This window comes from Equus quagga, chromosome 5 (assembly GCF_021613505.1).
Source record: "Equus quagga isolate Etosha38 chromosome 5, UCLA_HA_Equagga_1.0, whole genome shotgun sequence".
Taxonomy (NCBI): Eukaryota; Metazoa; Chordata; class Mammalia; order Perissodactyla; family Equidae; genus Equus; species Equus quagga.
In genome coordinates this window covers 72,190,995-72,214,990 of record NC_060271.1, presented here as the reverse complement: position 1 = coordinate 72,214,990, position 23,996 = coordinate 72,190,995, and the positions used below count along the sequence as shown (strand labels likewise).

Here is a 23,996-nt window from a genome sequence, read left to right as displayed (position 1 = left end):
TTACAAATGGATCTATTAAAAATGGCTGAACCCACACTCTGATGTGAGAATTAAACATAGTTGACTACCCATTGTTTACATAGAGCATCTTGTAAAGGATGTATGGTGGATTCATACAGGCTTCTTTTTCCACCTGAGTGACAGCCTTGGACCAGTGTGAACACATGGTGACCTCTGTGCAGGCTGAGATGAAATCAGCCTGAGCTACCATTGTCGCTTGTCCAATGTGTCAGGCTGCCTACTTTTTACTTCATGTCCCTGAATACTATCTGGAAGTGGCTTAGAATTTGGCTTGTTAAGCCCAGGTATTGCTCAGTAAGGCTTCAGTTCCCTGTCTCTAAAATAAGTTCTCCACCTCTGTAGGTTCTTTGACATCTGCATTTTCTTCCCCAGCCTTTCCTTTAAACTCCTTTTAGTGAGAAGAACCACTTGTGTTGAGAGTAGGAGTTGAAAATCACTCCTCTTCGTTGTTCAAAACCAGTTCCCGTACTTACCCCAATCAGACACCTCCTGGCGTAGCCCCAAGGCAATTGCTGTTCAGTCACTGCAACTCCATAATATGTAAGTGATGGAAGAATTAAACAACCATGTGTGTATTTGCTTAAAAGATCCATGTTAGTTTATTAATCCTTATTATACTGTCATACTGAGTGGATTGCTAACATCAGCATGACCAGACTATTCTCTCCCTATGAGCAGATCTACATGTGAGGTTAAATTATACTCCCAATGTGAGTTTATTAATTTGTAGTGAGAAATATGCTTACCAAGGGACTGGGCACCTGCATTCACCGGCAAGTGCATGCAGTGAAATTTTCAAATCATTTATCACTATTTTTCCACTTTTACATCAAAGGAAATCAACATAAAGAAGCACAGAATGGGGCCTACTTTACTTGGGAGCAGGCTGCAAGAGGCAGAAAGACTCAGAGACTGGCAAGAGAATCTGAGGATGGGTACAATTGTTAATATACAAAAGAGGGTCCAAAAAGTCTGGGAATACAAGGAAAAGGGTATATTTATCCTACTTTTTTCAGTTTAACCATTGGATCTTTGCTTTAATATGGGGCTAGGGAACTAATTAATGAGGAAGAGTTTGTCTGGGATGTTCTCACCCATAATTTTTTTGGTGAGGAAAATTGGCCCTGAGCTATCATCTGTTGCCAATCCTCCTCTTTTTGCTTGAGGAAGATTGTCACTGAACTGACATCTGTGGCAATCTTCCTCCATTTTCTATGTGGGACACTGCCACAGCGTGGCTTGATGAGTGGTGCATAGGTCCACACCAGGGATCCGAACCTGCAAATCATGGGCTGCTGAAGTGCAGCATGTGAACTCAACCACTACACCACTGGGACAGCCCCTATAATTTTTGTTTTTTAGCAATCTAGCAAGGATTTGGGGGAGAGGGAGTTAACAGTGTGTAACTGGTCTCTGCCGTCTCTCAGAGTCGTGGCTAACAGCTGCCCATTGGAGGCATAAAGAAAGAAAGAATCTCTCTCTCATTCTCTGTCTCTGTCGAGATGTACAGATAGATATATAGGTAGGTACAGATATAGGTGTAAGTATAGGTATAGGTATAGATTCTCACACATAAACACTTTTTGGCCCCTCTTACTTATTATTATAACTGACTAAGCATCCCCCACTGACTCATGATTCCCAGCTGCCTAAAAGGCAGCTTCCTCTTTCTTGAGTTTCCAAATGCCTATTCAGTGGACATTTCTCTACAGGTGTTCCACAGATGATCCGTGTTTAGTGAGCCTTTCAGAAAGATCAGGTTGAAAGTAAACAGAGGGTAGAAATCATGACTTCATCTTAAATATCTAGAACCTAGGAAGTGTCTACCACACAGCAAGTGCTTGGTAAATGAGTGAAATGAAATATAGTATCTCCTTATACACTTTGCACACAAACACACATTTATAGATGTGATCATACAATCAACCCTACAACTAAGGCGGTGTAGACAGAACTGTCCTAACCCCCCACATTTCCCTCACTGTTGAGGCTGTATGTCACCCTGTTGGGACATTTTTCCCTTTCAAGGTTGATGTTTGTTATAAACTTATTTCACTTATTTTATAAAATGTATGTTTGGATTCGAAGGAGAGAAGACTGTCTGAGATCCATCATGACCCTAGTGACAAGCTATTGATCACAGACAGGAAGAAAGCTATGATTAGCACATTTTGCCAGTTTGTCCTTTTGGATTTAGGGTTTTGAGTTACCTTAAATCAATTTTCTTCATTACCTATTGCCAGATCCCCCCACTGAGCAAATACATTTTTGTTAGCAGTGTTTTATTACAATTGATATGCTAATGTTGATTTAGATCTGATCCCTTTTGGAGCCCTCTTAATATTGGAATCAGAATGATGGTGACCTGGGTGCCTACTGTCAGTCAGTGAAGTACACTCACATTTAAGAAACTGCCATTTCTCTGTGATGACTGGAAAATCGATGGCAGTTTAGAAATTAAAGCACAGACCATGGCATTTAAATCCTAGAATCTGATCATTCTAGTTTTTTCACCAAGAAATCAGTGAGGGAAATCAGTTTTCTCTGTGTTCTATCTTAAAACATAACTTAATTGAGCTGTAATTTTATGGCTTGGTTTACCAGGTTCATGATACCAATTACTTGGAACATTTTTTGTTTTGTTTCTAATTTTAAGATGTGTGGTAGAATTTTCTATCCTTGATCAACTTTCCTCGTTATGAGAATTATTCCTGTGTTTTCATTTAGCCAAAGACTACTTTAGAAAAAGTTCACTTGTTATTTTACAGTATAGCAATTTCGAGCCTAGTTTGTCTGCAGCATATCAGCCTATAAATTTTATAATGTACCTTTTTTTATTCTTCCTAGTTGCTTTTCTTTGCATTTATATTTTAGCTGATATGAAATCAGTGATGCAAGTATTATTTAGTTGTACTAATGACAATTTTGAGATACCATAGAAACTTACAAATATATTCACACATAAACATAATATCAAGACATCCAAACTAGTGTAAAAAAGCTTAAATTATATGCATTAACTTTTGGGGACAGTCAGTTGTAAATTTGTGAAATCATGTCAAAAACAGGAGGTTTCTAAAGAAATTAACTATGGTAGTAAATTACAGCAAATCCAAACTCAAGGACAAGAGACCCAGCTATGGTCTGGACTCTGGCCCTAATTGGCTGTGTGACCCTGAGCAAGTCATATAAGGTTCTTGATACTTGTCTTCTACACTCTGAAATTGAGGAATTCAACTCCACAATGAGCTCATATTTAACATCTTTCTAATATAAGTAGTAATTTAGATCCTGAAATAGATCAGACTTGTTATCAGTTATCTATCTTATCAGTTGTTATCTCCTATTGTTTCACAACATGCCAGAAACCAGACTAGTTCCCTCCAAAGAAGATTGGCAACACCTGTCATGCTGACACTATTAATTTGATTAAAAGGTCCTGTAAAAGGAAACAAATCATCTTGGTTTGAATAGTTAGTAAGTATTTAACATTTCAAAACCTGGGGGGAGCTGTTCGTTAATTTCTTTATGTTAGTTGTCCTTTTCATAATCTGGAGGCGGTATTAGTTCTTGGGCAATGGCTGAAGAATGTTTGTTTTGATTTTTTATTTATCCTTAAGGACATTTAAAAGATTCTCTCAAGAGCTATGCTGTTGAAAAGGGGATTAGATTTTTGTGTATGATTCAGAAGAGTACATCAAAGACCAAATAGTTGCAGAAAAATATTTTATCTATTAGAGGATCTCAAATTGGACTGGTTTCCTAGGGAGGGAGGGGGTTTCTGTCTTAGAGGTCGCACCTGGATTTTACATCTGCTGAGATGTAGGCTGCCTGATGCCCTCCAAAGTATTCTTAAATTCTGGGATTTGGACATTAAATCTGACCACCACCTCCCTACTCTGTATTTTCTTACACGGTATCTTAATTAGCAAAAGGAAACCAAGGTGTCCTCTACATTTGCTTGTTGGGATGTTGAGCCTTCCTCTTTCCTTCAAGACTAGTTGCTAGCATTGTTGGTGATCATACTATCTCTGCTGTCCAGTCTAGATGCCAGTTGTGGCATTGTTTCTTTCTTTCCTCATCACATTAAAAGGTTTTTGAAATCACATTTCAACTACTAAGTACTCTATCAGTCTGCTGACATTTCAGGGGGTTTGATTTGTGGTCATGGTTGTAGGAGAATAAACATACTGATCAATAGAAACGTTTATTGACAGGAATATAAATAAATCAGCAGTATGCTTTTTATAGAGAGATGTGCCCTACATATACAGGGTTATTGAAATTTTGGATATACAAAAGCTAGTTTATTGGGTGCTTATTTGTTTTACGCTCTAACAATAGGCTTTCTTTAAGTATTTATTTGATATATATAAGAACGCTTTTATTGCACAATGAAATTTACATGATTATCAATTTCTTTTCTCTTTATTTTATAAAAATATCAAGTGACTTTGAGTTCACTATGGATCTTCTGTACTCCATTTTTCTCCTAAGCTTAGCACATCACTGTTTAATGTTTCCAAGTTTATGGGCTTCCACTGCATCCAAGCCCAAGACAATAATCACCTTTTTATGGAATGTGGCTCTTGCTACATTTAACAGGTCCTTGCAAAGGTCTCATTTGTGAAGTGTGCCATATTGCAGCTTGCTAATCTTTCTGGCTACAACAACACAAAATTACCCTGCACCCTCTCCTCCCAACCCAGGAAAAGGCTACAGCTGAAATAATTAAAATCCATACGCTTAATGATCTGTGCCTTCTGCAAGGAGGTGCATTGCTGTCTCTAACGATGTTTAATAGCTCATAACACTCAATACACTAAATCATCAGTTACTGACATTTGTAGTACTTTTACATGCTGAACATATCTTGATAGGAGGGAAAATTGCATTAGAACAGACTCAGTTACCCACCTTGATAAAGAACGCTGGGTCTGACCAAATGATGACATACATTTTTCTGCTCAAGCCACTAAAGCAGGGCGGTAACAAGGCCATGTGGTTATTTTGGGATTTTGTTAGGTGAGGGGAAAGTTATGATTTGCTGGTGTCACGTTGTGCTTTGTTGGTCTCCCAGCCACTCTGGGGCTGTGGCCAGAGCCCCTGATTGGGATGTCAAGAGCTTGGGATGCTGGCCTTACCTAGTTTCCTGATCTCCGGCAGGTCACTCTCCACTTGGCTTCTGTGTCTTTAGATGTAAGATGAGACTGAGATGTTGAAGGAGCCTGAAGAGGTCCTACCCAGGTCAGAAATTCTCCAGTCTCACAATCACTTCAGGGTCAGTGGACCTATCAGCCTTCTGTTATTTTGCATGTAATTTCCTGTTTGCTCAGAAAGCTCTTTGGAAAATCAAAGAATGGTTAAGAATGCATGGAGCCCATTACCTTTGGTAGAATGACAAAGAAAGCAGCATTCTCATTTTATAATATGTACATGGTTTTGATGTGTACTTGCTTTTTAAAAATTATATGTATGTATATGTATATATATAAAAGCATATAAAGCTTTCTCCTGAATATCACATATTTAGGCCAAAGATTATCTTGCCTTTTGGTGACAAAAGCTGAACTATGCCAAGCACTGGTGTAGATGTTCAGTGCTAGAGTTGAGAGGGTCCGCAGAAAGTAGCTCTTTTAATGCAGATTTTGCTTGAGAAAATACATGATTTCATCATCCCTGAGCCTCAGAAAAAATTTTGATTGTCAACCTTTTCCCCTAATCATGAGTTTGAGTCATAGCCACCCTGGGGTGAAATGCATACATTGCTCTCTCAAGTTCTTACTTCTAAAAAAGTTTTAAGATGTTTTCATTCTGCATAACAAATGCCTATGTGGGCAAAACAAAGGAAACGTAAAGGAATTGCTACTTCCACCAGCACTTGCCTTTCTTGAATGTTGGAGTTTCCCCACTGCTTGCTGAAACACAAGTCCAAGTTAAAAAAAAAAAAAGGGAAAAAATATTAAACTTATCATTTCATTGTGAAGTTCATAGCATTCAGGATTTCTTTTGTCCTTTCTCCTTGCTTCACCACCAATTTGATATGTTTCAAAATGTAAGGTGCCAGGCAGACCTTCCTTTGCTCCTCCAAACATTTATTGAGTGAATGCACCTTGTCAAAGGCATGTTAGGTCCTAGGAATAAAGAAATCAATATGCTGCCATTATGGTCCCTACTCTGACTAAGCGTACAGTCTTGGGAAAGTGGTGAAGACTCAAATGTATATAGGCACAGGCATTGATAAATCAGCCCTGATATGAGACGATAGGGAGTGGTAGAGCCTGAGAATAATTGGAGAAATGTCTTTGTTCTTTCCACCTTTCCTCCCTCCTTCCATCCTTCCTTCATTCCTCATAATACTCTGCTAACTAAATAAAATAGTATATTAGTCTTAAACTCATGATGTAGGTCCAAATGGAAATATGTAAACAAATAATTTTAATACAGAAAGCAGAATTTAAAGACATTTCTAAAGCACTGTTATTAAGAGCATTGACTCTAAAGCCAGATTGGCTTTGAATTCTGGCTCCACCACTTACCAGCTGTTTAAGCAAGTAATCTTCCTTTACTCTTTTCTTTTTCCTCAGGTATAAATGGTAGCAATGCAAGTATTTACATCATCAGGTTCTCTTCATCACTAATTGAGTTAATCATGTAAAGCTCTTTGAACAGACCCTGGCACACCATGAGCTCTAAATAAAAGAGAACTGTTCTTATTAGGAAGGAGATGAGAGAGCACATGTTAAAATATTAAGTCCAAATGGACACAACCTAATAGAATCTTAAAATGGAAAGAATTTTGAATCACCTTGTGGGCACCATCCCCTTGCTGCTGAAACCAGCCCAAAAGAGGATATTCCTCAGTGTTTGCTAACACAGTTAGTTCAGAGGTCCTTAGTTAAATCAACACCTGTTCAACTCATCCTTTCCTATACATCAACTAATTCTGGATGATTCTTATCAAAGGAGTACTCACCTGTGTCTTCTAAAAAGGAACGAAGAATGTTGTAATGTGTCAAGATCGCCTCTGATAACATTGTAACTTCCTTGGTGTCCTCCACATTGACCATTCATTTCATGTTTCAGTTTGCTTTATCTCAAATGAAGATAAATATTTTCCCACCATGTTTTAAAAATTAACTAAGCAAAGCAGTAATGGCTTTCAAGCATTACAGTGCCTTATAGACTCTACAACGTAATCAAAATGATAAGGAATTCAAAGGATGTACGCTATCCACTCAATTACCCTTTTAAAATTTGGCTGTGTGTATTCCTGCACTGGCTGTGTGAGTGTGTGGCCCAGTGAGTACGCACAGGTCAGGGAGCACAGCTAGCCAAGGCTTTGCAAAGCTGTGGTCAAGTATTATACCTCACTCGTCTTGCTTTCTTCTCTGAAAACATATGTTTTTTCTGCATTGCTATAGAGGATTCGTTTCTCAGAGTCCTTTAAGATTTGTACCTTGAGGAAAATATGTGTGAAAAAGATTCTGAGGCAGGTATAGGTTACTGTGAAAGGGCATAAACCATAGCTAAGAGGATTGGGACGTTTTGCTTTTTTCCCCCTTGTCTTCTGTAGGAATTCTTTAATGGAGGGAAATATCAAGAACATTAACTGTCAACATATACTAGAAATTTATGTAATTAGGCAAAGGAAAATCTGTGTGATTAAACAAAAGAGAATTTATATAATTAGACAAAGGATAATATGCAGTTATAGATATTATATATGATAACTAGTAGTTAAAAATATAGGCATAGAGAACTTTCTAGAAGACAGCTCATAAATGTTCCCTGGTGGTTGTCTCTGGTTATTGGAACTGTGAATGCTATTTTGATTCCTTTTAATTAACTGTGTTTTCAATTCTCTTACGGAGCAATCTTTAATTTATAATAAAAATGTTGACAATGTAAATGACCACACAATATATGGTAGGTACGTGGAAATCTCCCTACTTGACTTTGTATGTCTTAATCTGTTCTTATTCTGGGTATTTCATTAGATTTGCTCTGTGGCTTGCATTTTTCTTCATTTTCATTCTCAATTTAGTTCTAGTCTCCATCATTTGATTCCAGGGGACCAGCTCAGTGCCTGCCATTTCTGAAAGAGTGCAAAGAAAAGATAAGTGAAATCCTCATCAGCATCTAGGATCGTCCACATTTCTGAGTTTTCCATTCCTTCACCCTGCACTCTCTGAACATAGCTTTTCACCATCCCTTTTCCCTTGCTTGTCGAAGTTTTCCAGTAGTTTCTTTGTCAAGTATTTGAGAGTGTTTACCTTGCATGCAGGCTCACCCTTCAAAAGGTGAGCCACATGATATTCATGCCATTAGTTCACCGTCTGCCTCCTAAATGACTTTTTATACTCCTGAGACTCTGCCCTCTGCATGGGATCACTCTCTTCTATTTATTAATACTGTACTGTATCATTCCACATTTGAGTGATGTTACCTCAAGCTTGTACACAATTATCCACCCATCCCAGTGCCTCCAGGATAGCATAAGAACCAGAATAATCACTGATTTGAAAACCAAGCATTAGCATCACTTTTTTGGGGTAGGGGTATTTTCTGCCTTAAAACAATCAGTATTTTTATAGGACACATGTTTTCTGGCTTCTAAATTATTGTGTTCACAAGGAATGGAAACAACCAAAAAATACACTTCCACACCTTTAACCAGGAGTTCACCACCAATTCCTGTTGTGTTGGAGAGGATCACAGTGACAGTGGTAGCAGTGGTACTAATGATCATAATGAGGAAGCCCTCCCTCATTGCAGGAAAGGCCTTGTGCTGGGTGCTTTGAATGCATCATCTCTAATCCTTAACCCTAATGGCACTCCACAAGGCGGCTATCATTGTTTTCATCCTTGTTTGACATTGGGGAGACTGAAACACAAAGGTTGAATAATTGCCAATCTTGCATATTTAGTAATGGTTGGAGAGGAGTTGGAATGTGACCCTAAGTCTTTGTGGCTTTAAAGATGTATTCTTTTTCAATCCATGAGTAAATATATATATATATATATATATATATATATATATAAAGTTTTTAGAAAAATACTTAGATAAAAACTTTTATATAGAACCACTATGTACATATTAATTGTTATTTCCCCTCAGTCACTTATTTGGAGATGTTAATTTTCCTTCTTTCCAGCCAGTGGTAGAGGCTTGGGGAGATCAAAGGCTTGACCATAGAAACCCTGCTCTGAGCTTGGGTCTTTAATCAAGTAAATGAGATTGAGTGAAAATAAAAGAAACAGGCCGATCTCTTAGCCTCTCTTTGCAGCTTCCTTCCTCTCCTACACATGCATGCCATTTCTTAGCTAAATATTTTAGTCTTATGGAAAAAGCAGTTCCTTGGGAAAATAGCTGATTTTATCCTGATAAACTGACTTATCACTTTGTAATATAGATTTTAATTTTAATTCAGTAATCCTAAAACTACAGGGATATAAAACACATTACAGTTATTGCTGACTTCAGATTGCCTTTTCTTTGAAATCTTTAACAACATGAGATCATTTGTATTTGCTTAAAATAAGCTTTTTGTTTTAATGTAAATTGAATTAAATCATCTTCTGTTTATCTTAGAATGATCTCAGAATTTAGTGTGAAATTTCCATTTGCAGAGTCACATTTACTAATGTGAGTCTCTCTCCTTCTCTCACTCAGTCACTCACTCTCTCTCTCTCTCTCTCTCTCTCACACACACACACACACACACACACACGCACACACACTAAGCTCCTTTCAGTGGTGCCTGCTGTGGCCCTCAGATTGATCAGCTCCACCTGAGGACCCTGTGTTGCTATGTGTCACCCACTAGCTTTGAAACAGTAGGGCTGACCAAATGGTCAGCATCTGGATGAAGTGCCCTTACACTGACCCTCTATATAAAACCTGTACTTGAACTTGGTTTGATTAGGCACAGTTCCTCTACATGCTGGGAGAGGGTTCGACTGGACTGTTTTGAGAGTGGCCTTCCTGGGTGGTCTGCTCTTACCCAAGCTATGGCTTGTACCAATTTAACCTGCAGAATTTGGGATCAACCACATAGCTCCCTAAATTCATAGGCAGAATAAATCTCCCCTTCCCTTGAGTAAGTGGATCCATTTCAACAGCAGCTGACTAACCCATTAATACCATATACAAATTTGCCCACATTTGCCTCTGGTGACCCTCTCAGTATTTCATTAGATTTGTCTTGGTGTATAATATTCTTTCTAGCTGCACTGTACAGAGTGGCAATAAAGTAGCCTTCTCCCCACTGCACAGCTATCTCTCAATTAGTCTTTTGTTTTGGGTAGAGGGGGACTAGGAGGAGATTTATGTAATCTCCCTGTGGCAAGGGTGGGACACTGGGACGTTTGGCTTGATTATGTGTCTCCTAAGTGCCAGCCTGTACCTTAAAGTTTATTTCGCTCTCTAGGGCTATACTTCTTGAAAATTCACCATTGTGCCAGTATGGTAATGAATTTTTAAGTCTTTCCCTTGCTGTTGTTATATATCAAGCTATTTGTTTGTGCCTAAGCATCCAGACAAAGCTGGTCAGCAATATAATACACTTATTGTAGATGGTAGCCTCTTTTAAAAATCCAACAGCACAATATATTTCCTTAGGCACCCACTTTTCCCAAATATAAAAAGGATCACTGTCAGGGTTTAATTAACTGTAACACTAACTAAACAAATTACATTATATTCTGATCTGCCTGTACAATGGTAATGGTGTTTTTTATTTTCCCTTATATCTTAGGATAAATTACAGGATGCACAGACTTTCAATGATATAATTGACTTTATTTAAATGAGCTCGGTTTTGATTAATAGATGAGAAGTAATTATTTCTATAAATAAAATATTGAATGAATTGTTTTATCCTTAATTAAATAATCGGTCATATTAACTCTAGTCTTCAAGTTTATTGAAGCTTTTATGCCCCTGTGTACACTGCTATGTGAAGTTTCCTTATGCTCTCTCCCAGTCCTCTCTATCCTGGGTGGATATCCACACCACTGATATGGGACCAGGCTCATTCTAGTTAATGAGCTCCCTATGTTTCCCACTCCTGGGGTCCCTTTGTGCAGATATGCACCTGTGGATGGTATTGTGTTGATATTCACCATCACCTCCACCCTCTCTCTCGTTTCTACATCTAATCAATCCCCAAATCCGTTGTTTGTCTGGTGCAGATCTCATTAATACTCCCTTCCTCTCTATATCAAGTTCCTACTTGCCTGGTGCAGGCTCTCATTACTGCTTTCAGACTATAACTGCATCTGCCGTATTACGTGGTTTCTCTGCCCTAGTCTTATCCCCTCCAGTTTATTTTATGTAATGTAGCCAAAATGAAAAATCTGTTAATGTCGTTTCCCTCACTGCTGAGGACAATGCAAATCTCTTCCACAGTGATCCAGGCACTGGCACCTCTCTTCCCCATACCCTTTCCTTACTGTGACCTTCCACATGGCTGCAGTTCCCTAGGCTCAGTGCCTCGCTCCAGGTTTCAGAGCCTCACACAATGTTCATGCTTCCTAGGGTGCCCCTCCAACCTTTGTCTCCCTGGGGAATACTTCTTAGTTCTTCCAAGCCCATCAAAGTTACAGCTTCCCCTGCCCCGCCACACACGAAATGAGGAAATCACCCTCTCCTCTCCTTTGCCTGCATTCTTCATCGTATGTCTGTTATGGCATATAATCACTGTATTGTGACTATGAATTTACAATATGTTTCTTTATTAGATGGTGAATTCCCTGAGACCAGGGTGTTCTCGGTCACCTTTGTAATTCCAGAGCCTACTAGAGAATCTGACACAAGTATGTAGTTAATGAACATTTGTTGAATTGGTTCAATTGTCTTATAAATGTTCTATGTTAGAGAATAGGTTCCTAGCAGAGTATTAAAAGACTGGATATGGGGTATCTCTATAGTCTGTTCTTGTCTGATTAGCTCAATTAAGAGTACAGTGTTAATGAGGCCAAGGTCTTAAGTTCCATTCCTCTCTGGAGCCATTAGCATTGTACTTCAACTGTCAGTAACCTCAACTAGCTTTCTGGTAAATACCATTGGTTCCAAGGGAAATGAAGAGTGAAAATGATTAAGGTCAGGACAAATTCATCTCAACTATTAGACAAATCAAATTAAATGTGTTCTTGATTGATATTAAAAGCATAATTTCATACTTCAGTGTGAAATGAGCACCTTGTTTTGTTCACAGCCCCTGTCCATGTGCACTGATGCATTTGCCTTGAAAAGTTCTGCTGCATTGGAGGTGGCAGAAGTCCCACCCCGTCATGGTAGTTTTGCAATAAGAGCAGTTAACAGTCCATCCACAGATCTTTAGCAGTGTCAGCCTCTGAGCCTCTCGTCTACACACATCCCTCTCCGTGTTTGTCTTCCAGGTGAGACGATGCGCATCGCCTCTTCAGAGTTTGCTGATGACCCATGCTCATCCGTGAAGCGTGGCACCATGGTGCGGGCGGCAAGGGCTTTGCTATCAGCTGTAACGCGCTTACTCATCCTTGCGGACATGGCGGATGTCATGAGACTTTTATCTCATCTGAAAATTGTACGTATGTAGAACTTACCAACACTTACTTTATGCGGGTGGCAATATTGGCCATGTATATTACAGCAATGAGCTCTAAAAAGATGTTTTACTGCTCCCCAGATCACTTGGGTACTCACCCATGTGGTATGCTCCCCAATTTTTCTAATTCTAAAATTATATTCAATAACATATTCAAAAAGTTATAGAAGATACACTTGAATTGTTTTTCTTCTCTCAAAACACAGAGTTTGGATTCCCCCCTTCCTCTCAGGAGTACAAAATAGTGCATTCTTTTACGTTGCAGAGTCTGAGCATGGTGCACCTGCCTTGGCCCTGTCTTGAGATTCAGAGCAGGGCTGGTCCATGTGGTGATTCACACTAGGCCAGCTCTTCTGGGTAATTGGCCAAAGGACCACCTATGTGCACCTTAGTATAGATTGCGTGTTGAATATATTTTGTTACTGCTCCACATTTGCTCTTCTGTAGATACACAGACTTTGAGCCTACCTTAGTCTGGCAATAAAAACATGTCCTATACGTACCTCCCATGGTTAGAGTTACCTTGTTGCACCAAGCCTAACATCTCACATTCCTGGACTGGGTCTCTGGGCACATATGTGCCCCACCCGCCCATAGAACTCCATTATGTACGCCTTGCTTGTCAGGGTTCCTTGGTTCCTATTAACTCTTTTGTCCTAATAGAAGTGGAGCCCTGCCCTGGCCACAAATTTTACTGGAACAGGCGCCAAGGCAACCTTCCTAGTCCCCCACAGCTAGGTCTTTCTCTGTTTTTCTAGTTGCTGACTGGTATCTAGTTGCAACCAGGATGATTCAGCGCTTTAACTAAGATGCCATAACTCAATTGCTGAGGAACATGCCTTCTGCCCAGTGAGTCTCTATTCCATGCCCTCAGTGGATTTCATTCCTGGGCTTATGTCAGGGTCCTTAGGTGATGGGATGTGAAGCAGGCACTTTCGTTTTTAGAGGCTTAGTTGCCTTTTTGCTGGCTTGTTTCCTCTAGCTCTGGCCCTTTCCCCTTTAGCCAACCCTCAAAGTCTTATTTTTCTTTGTCAGTGAAATAAACAATGAAGGGCAGGTGAGATAGGAAATTAATAATGAGAGCCTGCCCTCACTTTCTCTTCCATCTCAAATGTGTTCCAGGGGTGGGTTGAGGGGTCCCTTTAAGAAATTTATAGGGTCCGGCCCAGTGGCGCAGCAGTTAAGTTCGCACGTTCTGGTTCTCGGCGGCCCGGGGTTTGCCGGTCCCGATCCCGGGTGCTGACATGGCACCGCTTGGCAAGCCATGCTGTGGTAGATGTCCCACGTATAAAGTAGAGGAAGATGGGCACGGATGTTAGCTCAGGGGTAGTCTTCCTCAGCAAAAAGAGGAGAACTGGCAGTAGTTAGCTCAGGGTTAATCTTCCTAAAAAAAAAAAAACAAAAGAAATTTATAAAACCACAAGTGTTCTCTGTCAAAAAATCGTGGACAGGATCGTTTATCTGAGTTGGCCCCAATTAAAGGGCCAAGATTTTGAAGTTACGTATAAACTCTGCAATATATAAAAATCCTAAAATTCCACCGTCTCCAGCATGAGTTCCATGGTCATAAACCACAAAGTGAGGTATAGCTCCTCATGGTTTCTATACAGGGACTGGAGGAGCCAAGGGACACAAAGCAGAACCTGCTTGGGATTTTTTTTCTCAGAGAACAGACCCTTAAAACCCAGGAAAGGGTCTTGCCAATAGGACAAAAGCAGTACGAGGGGAGACTTTGCCATTTCAGAGGCTGTTGAGGGGCAGTGTAACGTTATGATTAACCATTTGGCCACTGGAGTAACACTAACTAGGTTTAACCTTGGCTTGATGTGCTCTTGCCAGCCGTGTTGTAACCCACTCATAACCTCCATATGTCTCAGACACCTCATCTGTTAATACAGAGCTAGTGACCGTACAGCCCTTGAGTCATGGTGAGGTGTAAATGGGGGAAATTACTATGAAGCATTTATTGCCGAGTCTGGTGTAAAGTAAGAGTTCCGTACATGGTGGCCACATAGTCACTGTAAGATCCCTGGAACCCTTGCAGACTGCAGTGCTGGTCGTCCTTCCTCCAGCCCCACCTGTGTTATGTGCATCTTTTCAGCAATCACTTACTTCCTTCTCAAGTGTGTTGGAGAAAAAGCTTTGTAATCTTTCCCTGACAGCCAACTGAGTCTTCAAAGACAACATTTTGAGAAGGATGTTTACCCCAGATAGACAATCTTCCTTTACCAGGGGGAAAATAAGACTGAACCTAAAGGTGAACGTTACATCCCATGTGGTGGTGTTCTCTGTGCTGTGGAAGACCCTGTCCAGCACTCCTGGGAGTGACGACAAGCTAAATATTCTCCCTGAACTGCCCACACTCGGAAAGCACTCATGAAATCTGGGCCTGTAATGTGACACATGGCCCCACTTGCTGCCTGTAATCCTGCCTCTCTCCCCATCTGTTTTGACCAGTGCTTTCCGCTTAATAGTATCAACGCAGCCTGTCGTAAGGTGGAGTCAATTGTATTCTCTTCCCGACACAGCAGATTAAGGGAGTTAAAAAAAAAGGATTTAGCACAAAATCATGGAAAGGTCAATCCAGCAATATTAAGAAGTCCTGTCAGACTGTCAGTAGTAAAATTAAAAATGACTGTAGACTAAATAACACACTTGTTCTACTTGGAGCGCAGCCTCTGCAGCGAGCGCACAGCAGTGGTGGAATGTTGCTATCTTGTGGAGCAAGAGAGGAACTGCAGTTTTCGGTGCTATCAGTGAATTACGCGGGTCATGGCCTGTGGCCCTCTTTGGCTTCAGATCCGTCAGGGGATCGTATCGTGGGGCTCTTGACCTCCCTGGACCCCAGAAAGGACAGCGTGTCAACAATTCATTACAAATGAACACATACGCAATTCTATTTAGTAGCATTTTTATTCTTTTCCATGGAAACACATCCTTTCATAAACATGTATTGTCTACCAATATCTATTTGTTTGTTTTTAACTCAGGATGAAGAAAATATCTTTACGCATTCTCATGGAGCGGGTTAGAAATGATCATCTACTCCTTCATCAAGGCTTTTTCTAAATAAAAAAGGAGTTTCTTTACCATGTGAATGATAAAACATAGACGAGAAAAAGAGTGGCAGGTGCTGTCAATAATAGTAAGGTAGTGAGTCAGTTTTCTGATGGTTCAGAAGATTGAATAATAGGCTATAGTGAGCCCCGGAGCTTCCTGCCACGTTAACCGCTACATAACTATTTTACTTTAAGCATTACACATAATATTTTATTTTTTATCTTTTAGGCCATATGCCAAATTTTTATTGCTGTTCTTTCCAGATATTGATTTTTCTCATTTCTGAGTAACTTACGGGAACGTAGAGGGAATTGCCTTCTTATCAGAAACTTACATTCATGTTTTTCCATCAATAATTCACTCCGTAGATGAAGGATAGTCAATTTATTCTCCTAAGCTACCCTCCCTTATTCTCTGCCCGGCACCCCCATAGGTAGTTGTTGCAAATTGAGTAATTGTAAGCAAATATTGTTCACCCTCTAAAAATAAGTAAAGAATTGGAAGCCCTGCAGAAACTGTATGATTTTCTAGGATATATGTCTTTGCATTCTACTACCTTAAAATTATATTTGGAAATTCAACTTTATATGACTGCTGAAGAGTCCATCTTTTCATATAACATGTAGGTATTCTGGTTGCCTATATTAAGCTATGTATTCCATCACACAAGTGTTTGCATATGCTTTAATGTTGAGCTTTGTTTTTTGAGTATATTATGTTAAGGATTCACATGACTGCAAAAGGTTTTTGTTACTATAGTTGTTTCAATTCAAGAGAATAGTGATGGAATAGTGGGTGATACATAATTCAAAGTCGAGTTATGACTGAAGTGGGAATTTGCTGTTCCTGAGCAAAGCTAAAGTAATCGTTTGCACATCAAGCATCATTAAAAATACTGAATTATAATCACTTTCATTGTTGAAGTTGCCGGTGAGTGATTCCCTAGCCAGACACCTGGTGTATTTTGCAATCAGTTGACATTGTCAGTGTGTTAGGTTGACATGTGGCACTTCAGACTTTTGAAGGAATCCTGCATTTCAATTAGTGATCATGAAGAGCGATATATATTTTCCTTAGGCTCTGAATTAATGTAATCAGATTATATTGTCAATTCTTAGCATTAGTGATAGCGTTACACACATAGACTCATCTAGACGTGTGTATTGGAGAAAACAATGACCTTTTTTCTGTCTTCAGGCTAGGTCCTGGAATAATGATGTTCTTGATTATCTCTCTAGAAATTTCTCTCTAGAAGGTGGAGTAGCAAAATAGAAAACAACAACCCCTTAGTCAACTTCTCAGGAAAGTCAGATTATCTTAGTGGCTGATCAGCTGGGGTGTTTGTCATTCAGATGAGGAGTGTGTGTGACTGTTGTGGGGTCTGAGGAGAGGAACGAAGGAAGACTGAGAACGCTTCTGATAACCTGTGTATTGCCTGCGCTACTTTAAGGATACCTTTGTACAATCTCTGCAGGGGAATCCGAAAAGAAGGCAGCTGGGCACAGATGAAGTACACCCAGTGAGAAGCCTATTTTTCGAAGGAATAGAGTAGGGAGTAGTCATGCCCATTTGGACATCCATGAGGTTTTGACCATCACAGCAGGCTTTTTTATCGGAATTGACAAACTGATTCTAAAATTTATATCGAAAATCAAAGGATATAGAATAGCCATAGCAATTTAAAAAAGAAAGACAATGTTGGAAGAATTAATTCTCAGGCTACAGTGATCAAGACACTTTGTTATTGGTGAAAAGATAGTCATATAGCTCAATAGAACAGAATAGAGAGTCCTGAAATAGACCTACATGTACAGGGTGAATTGATTTGAGTCAAAGTTGCCAAAACAATTCGATGGGCAAAGGGAAAATCTTTTAAACTAATGGTGTCATAGGCAGAAAAATAATTCTCAACTCTTACAGGACACTATATATGGGAAAAGAAATTCATAATAGGGTATAAACCCAAAAGGAAGAAAACCATAGGAATTCTTGAAGAAAACACAGGAGAAAATTTTAGTGTCCTGGGTTAAGAAAAGATTTCTTAAGTAGGACAATAAGAAGGCACAAATCATAAAAGAAAAAAGTGATAAAATGGACTTCATCAAAATTAAAAACTTTTAATCTTTGAAAAATTCATACAAAATAAAAAGACAAGCCACAGACTGGGAGAAAATATTCTCAAAACATGTATCAGATAGAGAGTGGGCGGAGCAAAATGGCGGGGTGACCTGACCTGGGATTCTCTCCCCTCCAAAATACAACAAAAGATTGGAAGAACTGAATTTCAGAGAATAAACATAATGCCAGCTCATTAGAGACCTACAATACCAAGAAGGCGGAGATCATAAACCTTGCTTACACCCTCGGAGGCGCTGGAAGGGTAGGAGAGAACATCGCTCCCTCCCCTTAGAGTCTGCAATCGCTGCGGTGCGGGTCGGGAAGGAGCGGGGGAGGGGCCGCGTGACCGGGGGATCATCCAGGACTCCTGCCGCTGATTCAGTGGAGACCCGCTGACGGGGGGAAAGCTTCCGTCCGTGGGGACCCTATAAATCAAGGGCCTTGGGAGACCAGAGAACAGAACTGATCTGAACCCAGACCAGCGCGTGTGAGTAACACCCCCTCCCCCCCAGCAAAGCCAGTGGGCACAGCCATCTTGCCCCAAGGTGGAGAGCTAACGCCACTCTCGACCCCCATCTAGTGGCGACAGGCTGTAACTGCAACTGAATTCTACCACCATGAGAAAAAACCGCTCCTCTACCATCCAGCAATTTATAAAAGCCCCAGACCAGAAGGAAAATAATAACACAGAATTAAGTCCTGAGGACTTGGAATTAGGTAAACTAAGTGATAATGAATTCAGAGCAGCTATCATCAAAAAACTCAATGAGGTAGCGAGAAAGATAGAGAAACAAGCCGAGTTCTGGAGTTACTTCACAAAAGAGATTGAAATCATAAAGAAGAATCAAACAGAATTACTTGAGATGAAAAACACAATGGACCAGATAAAACAGAATACGGATTCCCTGAATGCCCGTGTAGACAACCTAGAGGAGCAAATCAGCATAATTGAGGACAGACAGGCTGAATGGCGCCAGACAGAGGAAGAAAGAGAACTAAGAATTTAAAAAAATGAGGAAAATCTTCGAGAGATAATGGATTCACTGAGGAGTAAGAACATAAGGATCATAGGAATTCCCGAGAATATGGAAAAGGAAAATGGAGCAGAAGGTGTGCTTTACGAAATTATTGAAGAGAACTTCCCAAATCTAGGGATCAACGGAGAAATGTGTGTAGAGGAGGGTTTTAGATCTCCTAGATTTGTCAATGTAAAAAGACCCACCGCAAGGCACATAATAGTAAAGTTGGCAAATAGGAATGATAAGGAAAGAATACTCAGGGAAGTAAGGAAAAAAAAGAGAATAACCTATAAAGGAGCCCCTATCAGACTGTCAGCCAATTTCTCTACAGAAACCCTACAAGCTAGGAGAGAATGGAGTGATATATTCAAAGCTTTAAAGGATAAAAACCTTCAGCCAAGAATACTCTATCCAACAAGAATTTCCTTCAGATATGAGGGAGAAATTAAATCTTTTCCAGACAAACAAAAGTTAAGGGAATTTGTAACTAAAAGCCCTCCATTACAAGAAATCCTCAAGAAGGCTCTCATACTTGAAAAAAGAAAAAAAGGGAGAAAGGGGACACAATCCACAGACTAGGGAGACCAGTGGATAGAACCAGAACAGGATAGCAAATATTCAACTATAGCATTAGGGTAAAAATAAGGAAACTACCAAAACAAGGACGATCTTAGCACTCTAATTACAAATTAATAAGACAAGTTGGAAGAAAAAATGAAAATAATTATTTAGGAGGGGAAGAGCAAAGGGTCTAAATCAGTATTGGTCAAGTAAGTAAGAGACCACCAGAGAATAGACTAGAATACACGAGATTCTAAATACAAACTTCAAGGTAGACACTAAAATAAAGTACAGAACAGAGTCACAAATCATAGATAAGGAAAAATCTAAGAAACCCAGCATAAGAAATTGCAGTATTAAATGGATAGTCTAAAGCACACAGGAAAAGAAACACAGGAAAACAAGATAATGCGCGATAGATTGACAGCATTAAGTCCACATGCATCAATAATCACTCTCAATGTGAATGGATTGAACTCTCCAATAAAAAGACACAGAGTGGCAAAATGGGTTAAAGAACAAGATCCAACAATTTGTTGCCTCCAGGAAACACACCTCAGCCCCAAGGACAAACACAGACTCAGGGTGAAGGGGTGGAGGACAATACTTCAAGCAAGTAGCAAGGAAAAAAAGGCAGGTGTTGCAATTCTCATATCAGACCAAGTGGATTTCAAAATAAGACAGGTAAAGAGAGACACAGAGGGACAATATATAATGATCAAAGGGACACTTCATCAAGAAGAAATAACGCTTATAAATATCTATGCACCCAACACAGGAGCACCAAGATTCATAAAGCAACTATTAACAGACCTAAAGGAAGATGTTAAAAACAAGACAATAATAGTAGGGGACCTCAACACCCCACTCACATCAATGGACAGATCATCCAGACAGAAAATCAACAAGGAAATAGTGGAGCTGAATGAAAAACTAAAACAATTGGACTTAATAGACATATATAGATCACTCCACCCTGAAGGAGCTGAATACACATTCTTCTCAAGTGCACATGGAACATTCTCTAGGATACACCGTATGTTGGGAAACAAGACAAGCCTCTACAAATTTAAAAAAATTGAAATAATAACAAGCATCTTCTCAGATCATAGTGCTACAAGGCTAGAAATTAATTACAAGAAAAAAGCTGAGAAAGGCACAAAGATGTGGAGACTAAACACACCACTGAACAAGCAATGGATCATTGAAGAAATTAAAGAAGAAATAAAAAAATACCTGGAAACAAATGAAAATGATAGCATGCCATACCAACTCATATGGGATACAGCAAAAGCTGTATTAAGAGGAAAATTCATCGCAATACAGGCACATCTTAACCAACAAGAAAAATCCCAAATAAGCAACCTTAAAGCACACCTAACTGAACTAGAGAAAAAAGAACAAATGAAGCCCAAAGTCAGCAGAAGGAGAGAAATAATAAAAATCAGAGCAGAAATAAATACTATTGAAATGAAAAAGGCAGTAGAAAGGATCAATGAGACAAAGAGCTGGTTTTTTGAGAAGATAAATAAAATTGACAAACCACTAGCCAGACTTACAAAGAAAAAAAGGGAGAAAGCTCAAATAAACAAAATCAGAAATGAGCAAGGAGAAATAACAACAGACTCTGCAGAAATACAACAGATTATAAGAGAATACTACAAAAAACTATATGCCAACAGAATGGATAACCTAGAGGAAATGGATAAATTCTTGGACTCCTACAGTCTCCCAAAGCTCACTCAAGAAGAGGCAGACAATTTGAACAGAACAATCACAAGGAAAGAGATTGAAACAGCAATCAAAAACATCCCAAAGAATAAAACCCCAGGACCAGATGGCTTTCCTGGGGAATTCTACCAAACTTTCAGAGAGGATTTAATACCCATCCTTTTCAAGCTATTCCAAAAAATTAGGGAAGATGGAACACTTCCTAACACATTCTATGAGGCCAACATCACGCTGATACCAAAACCTGACAAGGACACCACGAAAAAAGAGAACTACAGGCCAATATCACTGATGAACATAGATGCAAAAATTCTAAACAAAATTTTGGCAACCAGAATTCAGCAATTCATCAAAAGAATCATACATCAGGATCAGGTGGGATTCATACCAGGGACACAGGGATGGTTCAACATCCACAAATCAATCAACGTGATACACCACATCAACAAACTGTGGAATAAAAACCACATGATCATCTCAATAGATGCAGAGAAGGCATTTGACAAGATCCAACAGCCATTTATGATAAAAACTCTGAACAAAATGGGCATAGAAGGAAACTACCTCAACATAATAAAGGCCATATACGACAAACCCATAGCGAACATCATACTCAATGGGCAAAAACTGAACGCCATCCCCCTGAAAACAGGAACGAGACAAGGATGCCCTCTATCACCACTCTTATTTAACATAGTACTGGACGTCCTGGCCAGAGCAATCAGGCAAGAAAAAGGAATAAAAGGAATCCAAATAGGGAGGGAAGAAGTGAAACTCTCGCTGTTTGCAGACGACATGATCTTATATACAGAAAACCCCAAAGAATCCATTGGAAAACTGTTAGAAGTAATCAACAACTACAGCAAAGTTGCAGGGTATAAAATCAATTTGCATAAATGAGTAACATTTCTATACTCCAGTAATGAACCAACAGAAAAAGAACTCAAGAATACAATACCATTCACAATCGCAACAAAAAGAATAAAATACCTTGGGGTAAATTTAACTAAGGAAGTGAAGGACCTATATAATGAAAATTACAAGGCCTTTCTGAGAGAATTGGATGACGACATAAGGAGATGGAAAGACATTCCATGTACGTGGATTGGAAGAATAAACATAGTTAAAATGTCCATTCTACCTAAAGCAATCTACAGATTCAATGCCATCCCAATCAGAATCCCAAGGACATTCTTTACAGAATTAGAACAAAGAATCCTAAAATTCATATGGGGCAACAGAAGACCCCAAATTTCTAAAGCAGTCCTGAGAAAAAAGAACAAAACGGGAGGCGTCACAATCCCTGACTTCAAAACATACTACAAAGCTACAGTAATCAAAACAGCATGGTACTGGTACAAAAACAGGTGCACAGATCAATGGAACAGAATTGAAAGCCCAGAAACAAAACCACACATCTATGGACAGCTTATCTTTGACAAAGGAGCTGAGGGCATACAATGGAGAAAAGAAAGTCTTTTTAACAAATGGTGCTGGGAAAACTGGAAAGCCACATGTAAAAGAATGAAAATTGACCATCATTTTTCACCATTCACCAAAATAAACTCAAAATGGATCAAAGACCTAAAGGTGAGACCTGAAACCATAAGGCTTCTGGAAGAAAACGTAGGCAGTACACTCTTTGACATCAGTATTAAAAGGATCTTTTCAGACACCATGCCTTCTCAGAGAAGGGAAACAATAGAAAGAATAAACAAATGGGACTTCATCAGATTAAAGAGCTTCTTCAAGGCAAATGAAAACAGGATTGAAACAAAAAAACAACCCACTAACTGGGAAAAAATATTTGCAAGTCATATATCTGACAGAGGCTTAATATCCTTAATATATAAAGAACTATCGCAACTCAACCACAAAACATCAAACAACCCAATCAAAAAATGGGCTGGAGACATGAACAGACATTTCTCCAAAGAAGATATACTGATGGCCAATAGGCACATGAAAAGATGCTCATCATCGCTGATCATCAGGGAAATGCAAATCAAAACTACACTAAGATATCACCTTACACCCATTAGAATGACAAAAATATCTAAAACTAATAGCAACAAATGTTGGAGAGGTTGCGGAGAAAAAGGAACCCTCCTACACTGCTGGTGGGAAGGCAAACTGGTGCAGCCACTATGGAAAACAGTATGGAGATTCCTCAAAAAACTAAAAATAGAGCTACCATACGATCCAGCCATCCCACTACTGGGTATTTATCCAAAGAGCCTGAAGTCAGCAATCCCAAAAGTCCTGTGCACCCCAATGTTTATTGCAGCACTGTTTACAATAGCCAAGACGTGGAAGCAACCTAAGTGCCCATCAACAGACGAATGGATAAAGAAGATGTGGTACATATATACAATGGAATACTACTCAGCTGCAAAACAGAACAAAATCATTCCATTTGCAATAACATGGATGGACCTTGAGAGAATTATGTTAAGTGAAATAAGCCAGCAAGAGAAAGATAATCTGTGTATGACTTCACTCATATGAGGAATTTAAAACTGTGGACCAAGAACAGTTTAGTGGATACCAGGGGAAAGGTGGGGTGGGGGGTGGGCACAAGGGGTGAAGTGGTGCACCTACAACATGACTGACAAACATTAATGTACAATTGAAATTTCACAAGATTGTAACCTATCAATAACTCAATAAAAAAAAATGGAAAAAATAAAAAGTGCCATGGATGGTGCACAGATTCAGGGAATCAGGTGAGACTAGAAATAGGTTACTGGAGGAAGGTTTATGTACAAAAGGATTATATACAAAAGTGTAGGTGTAGGAGAACTTGAAGGCATGATGCATGGTGACGTAGAGAGAATAATGGTCCCAATGATGTCCACCTTCCAATCCCCAGAACCTATGAGCGTGTTACCTT

The 23,996-nt window shown here is 39.4% G+C and overlaps 1 protein-coding gene across 1 annotated transcript in view; it reads left to right on the top strand.

Moving 5' to 3' along the window:
- Nucleotides 1-23,996, top strand: part of CTNNA2 (catenin alpha 2) — a 962,660-nt gene that overhangs the window by 199,934 nt on the left and 738,730 nt on the right. Inside the window, exon 3 of the mRNA XM_046662353.1 lies at nt 12,427-12,593. Within this exon, the coding sequence (XP_046518309.1) occupies nt 12,427-12,593 (167 nt within the window). The remainder of the gene's footprint in view (nt 1-12,426; nt 12,594-23,996) is intronic.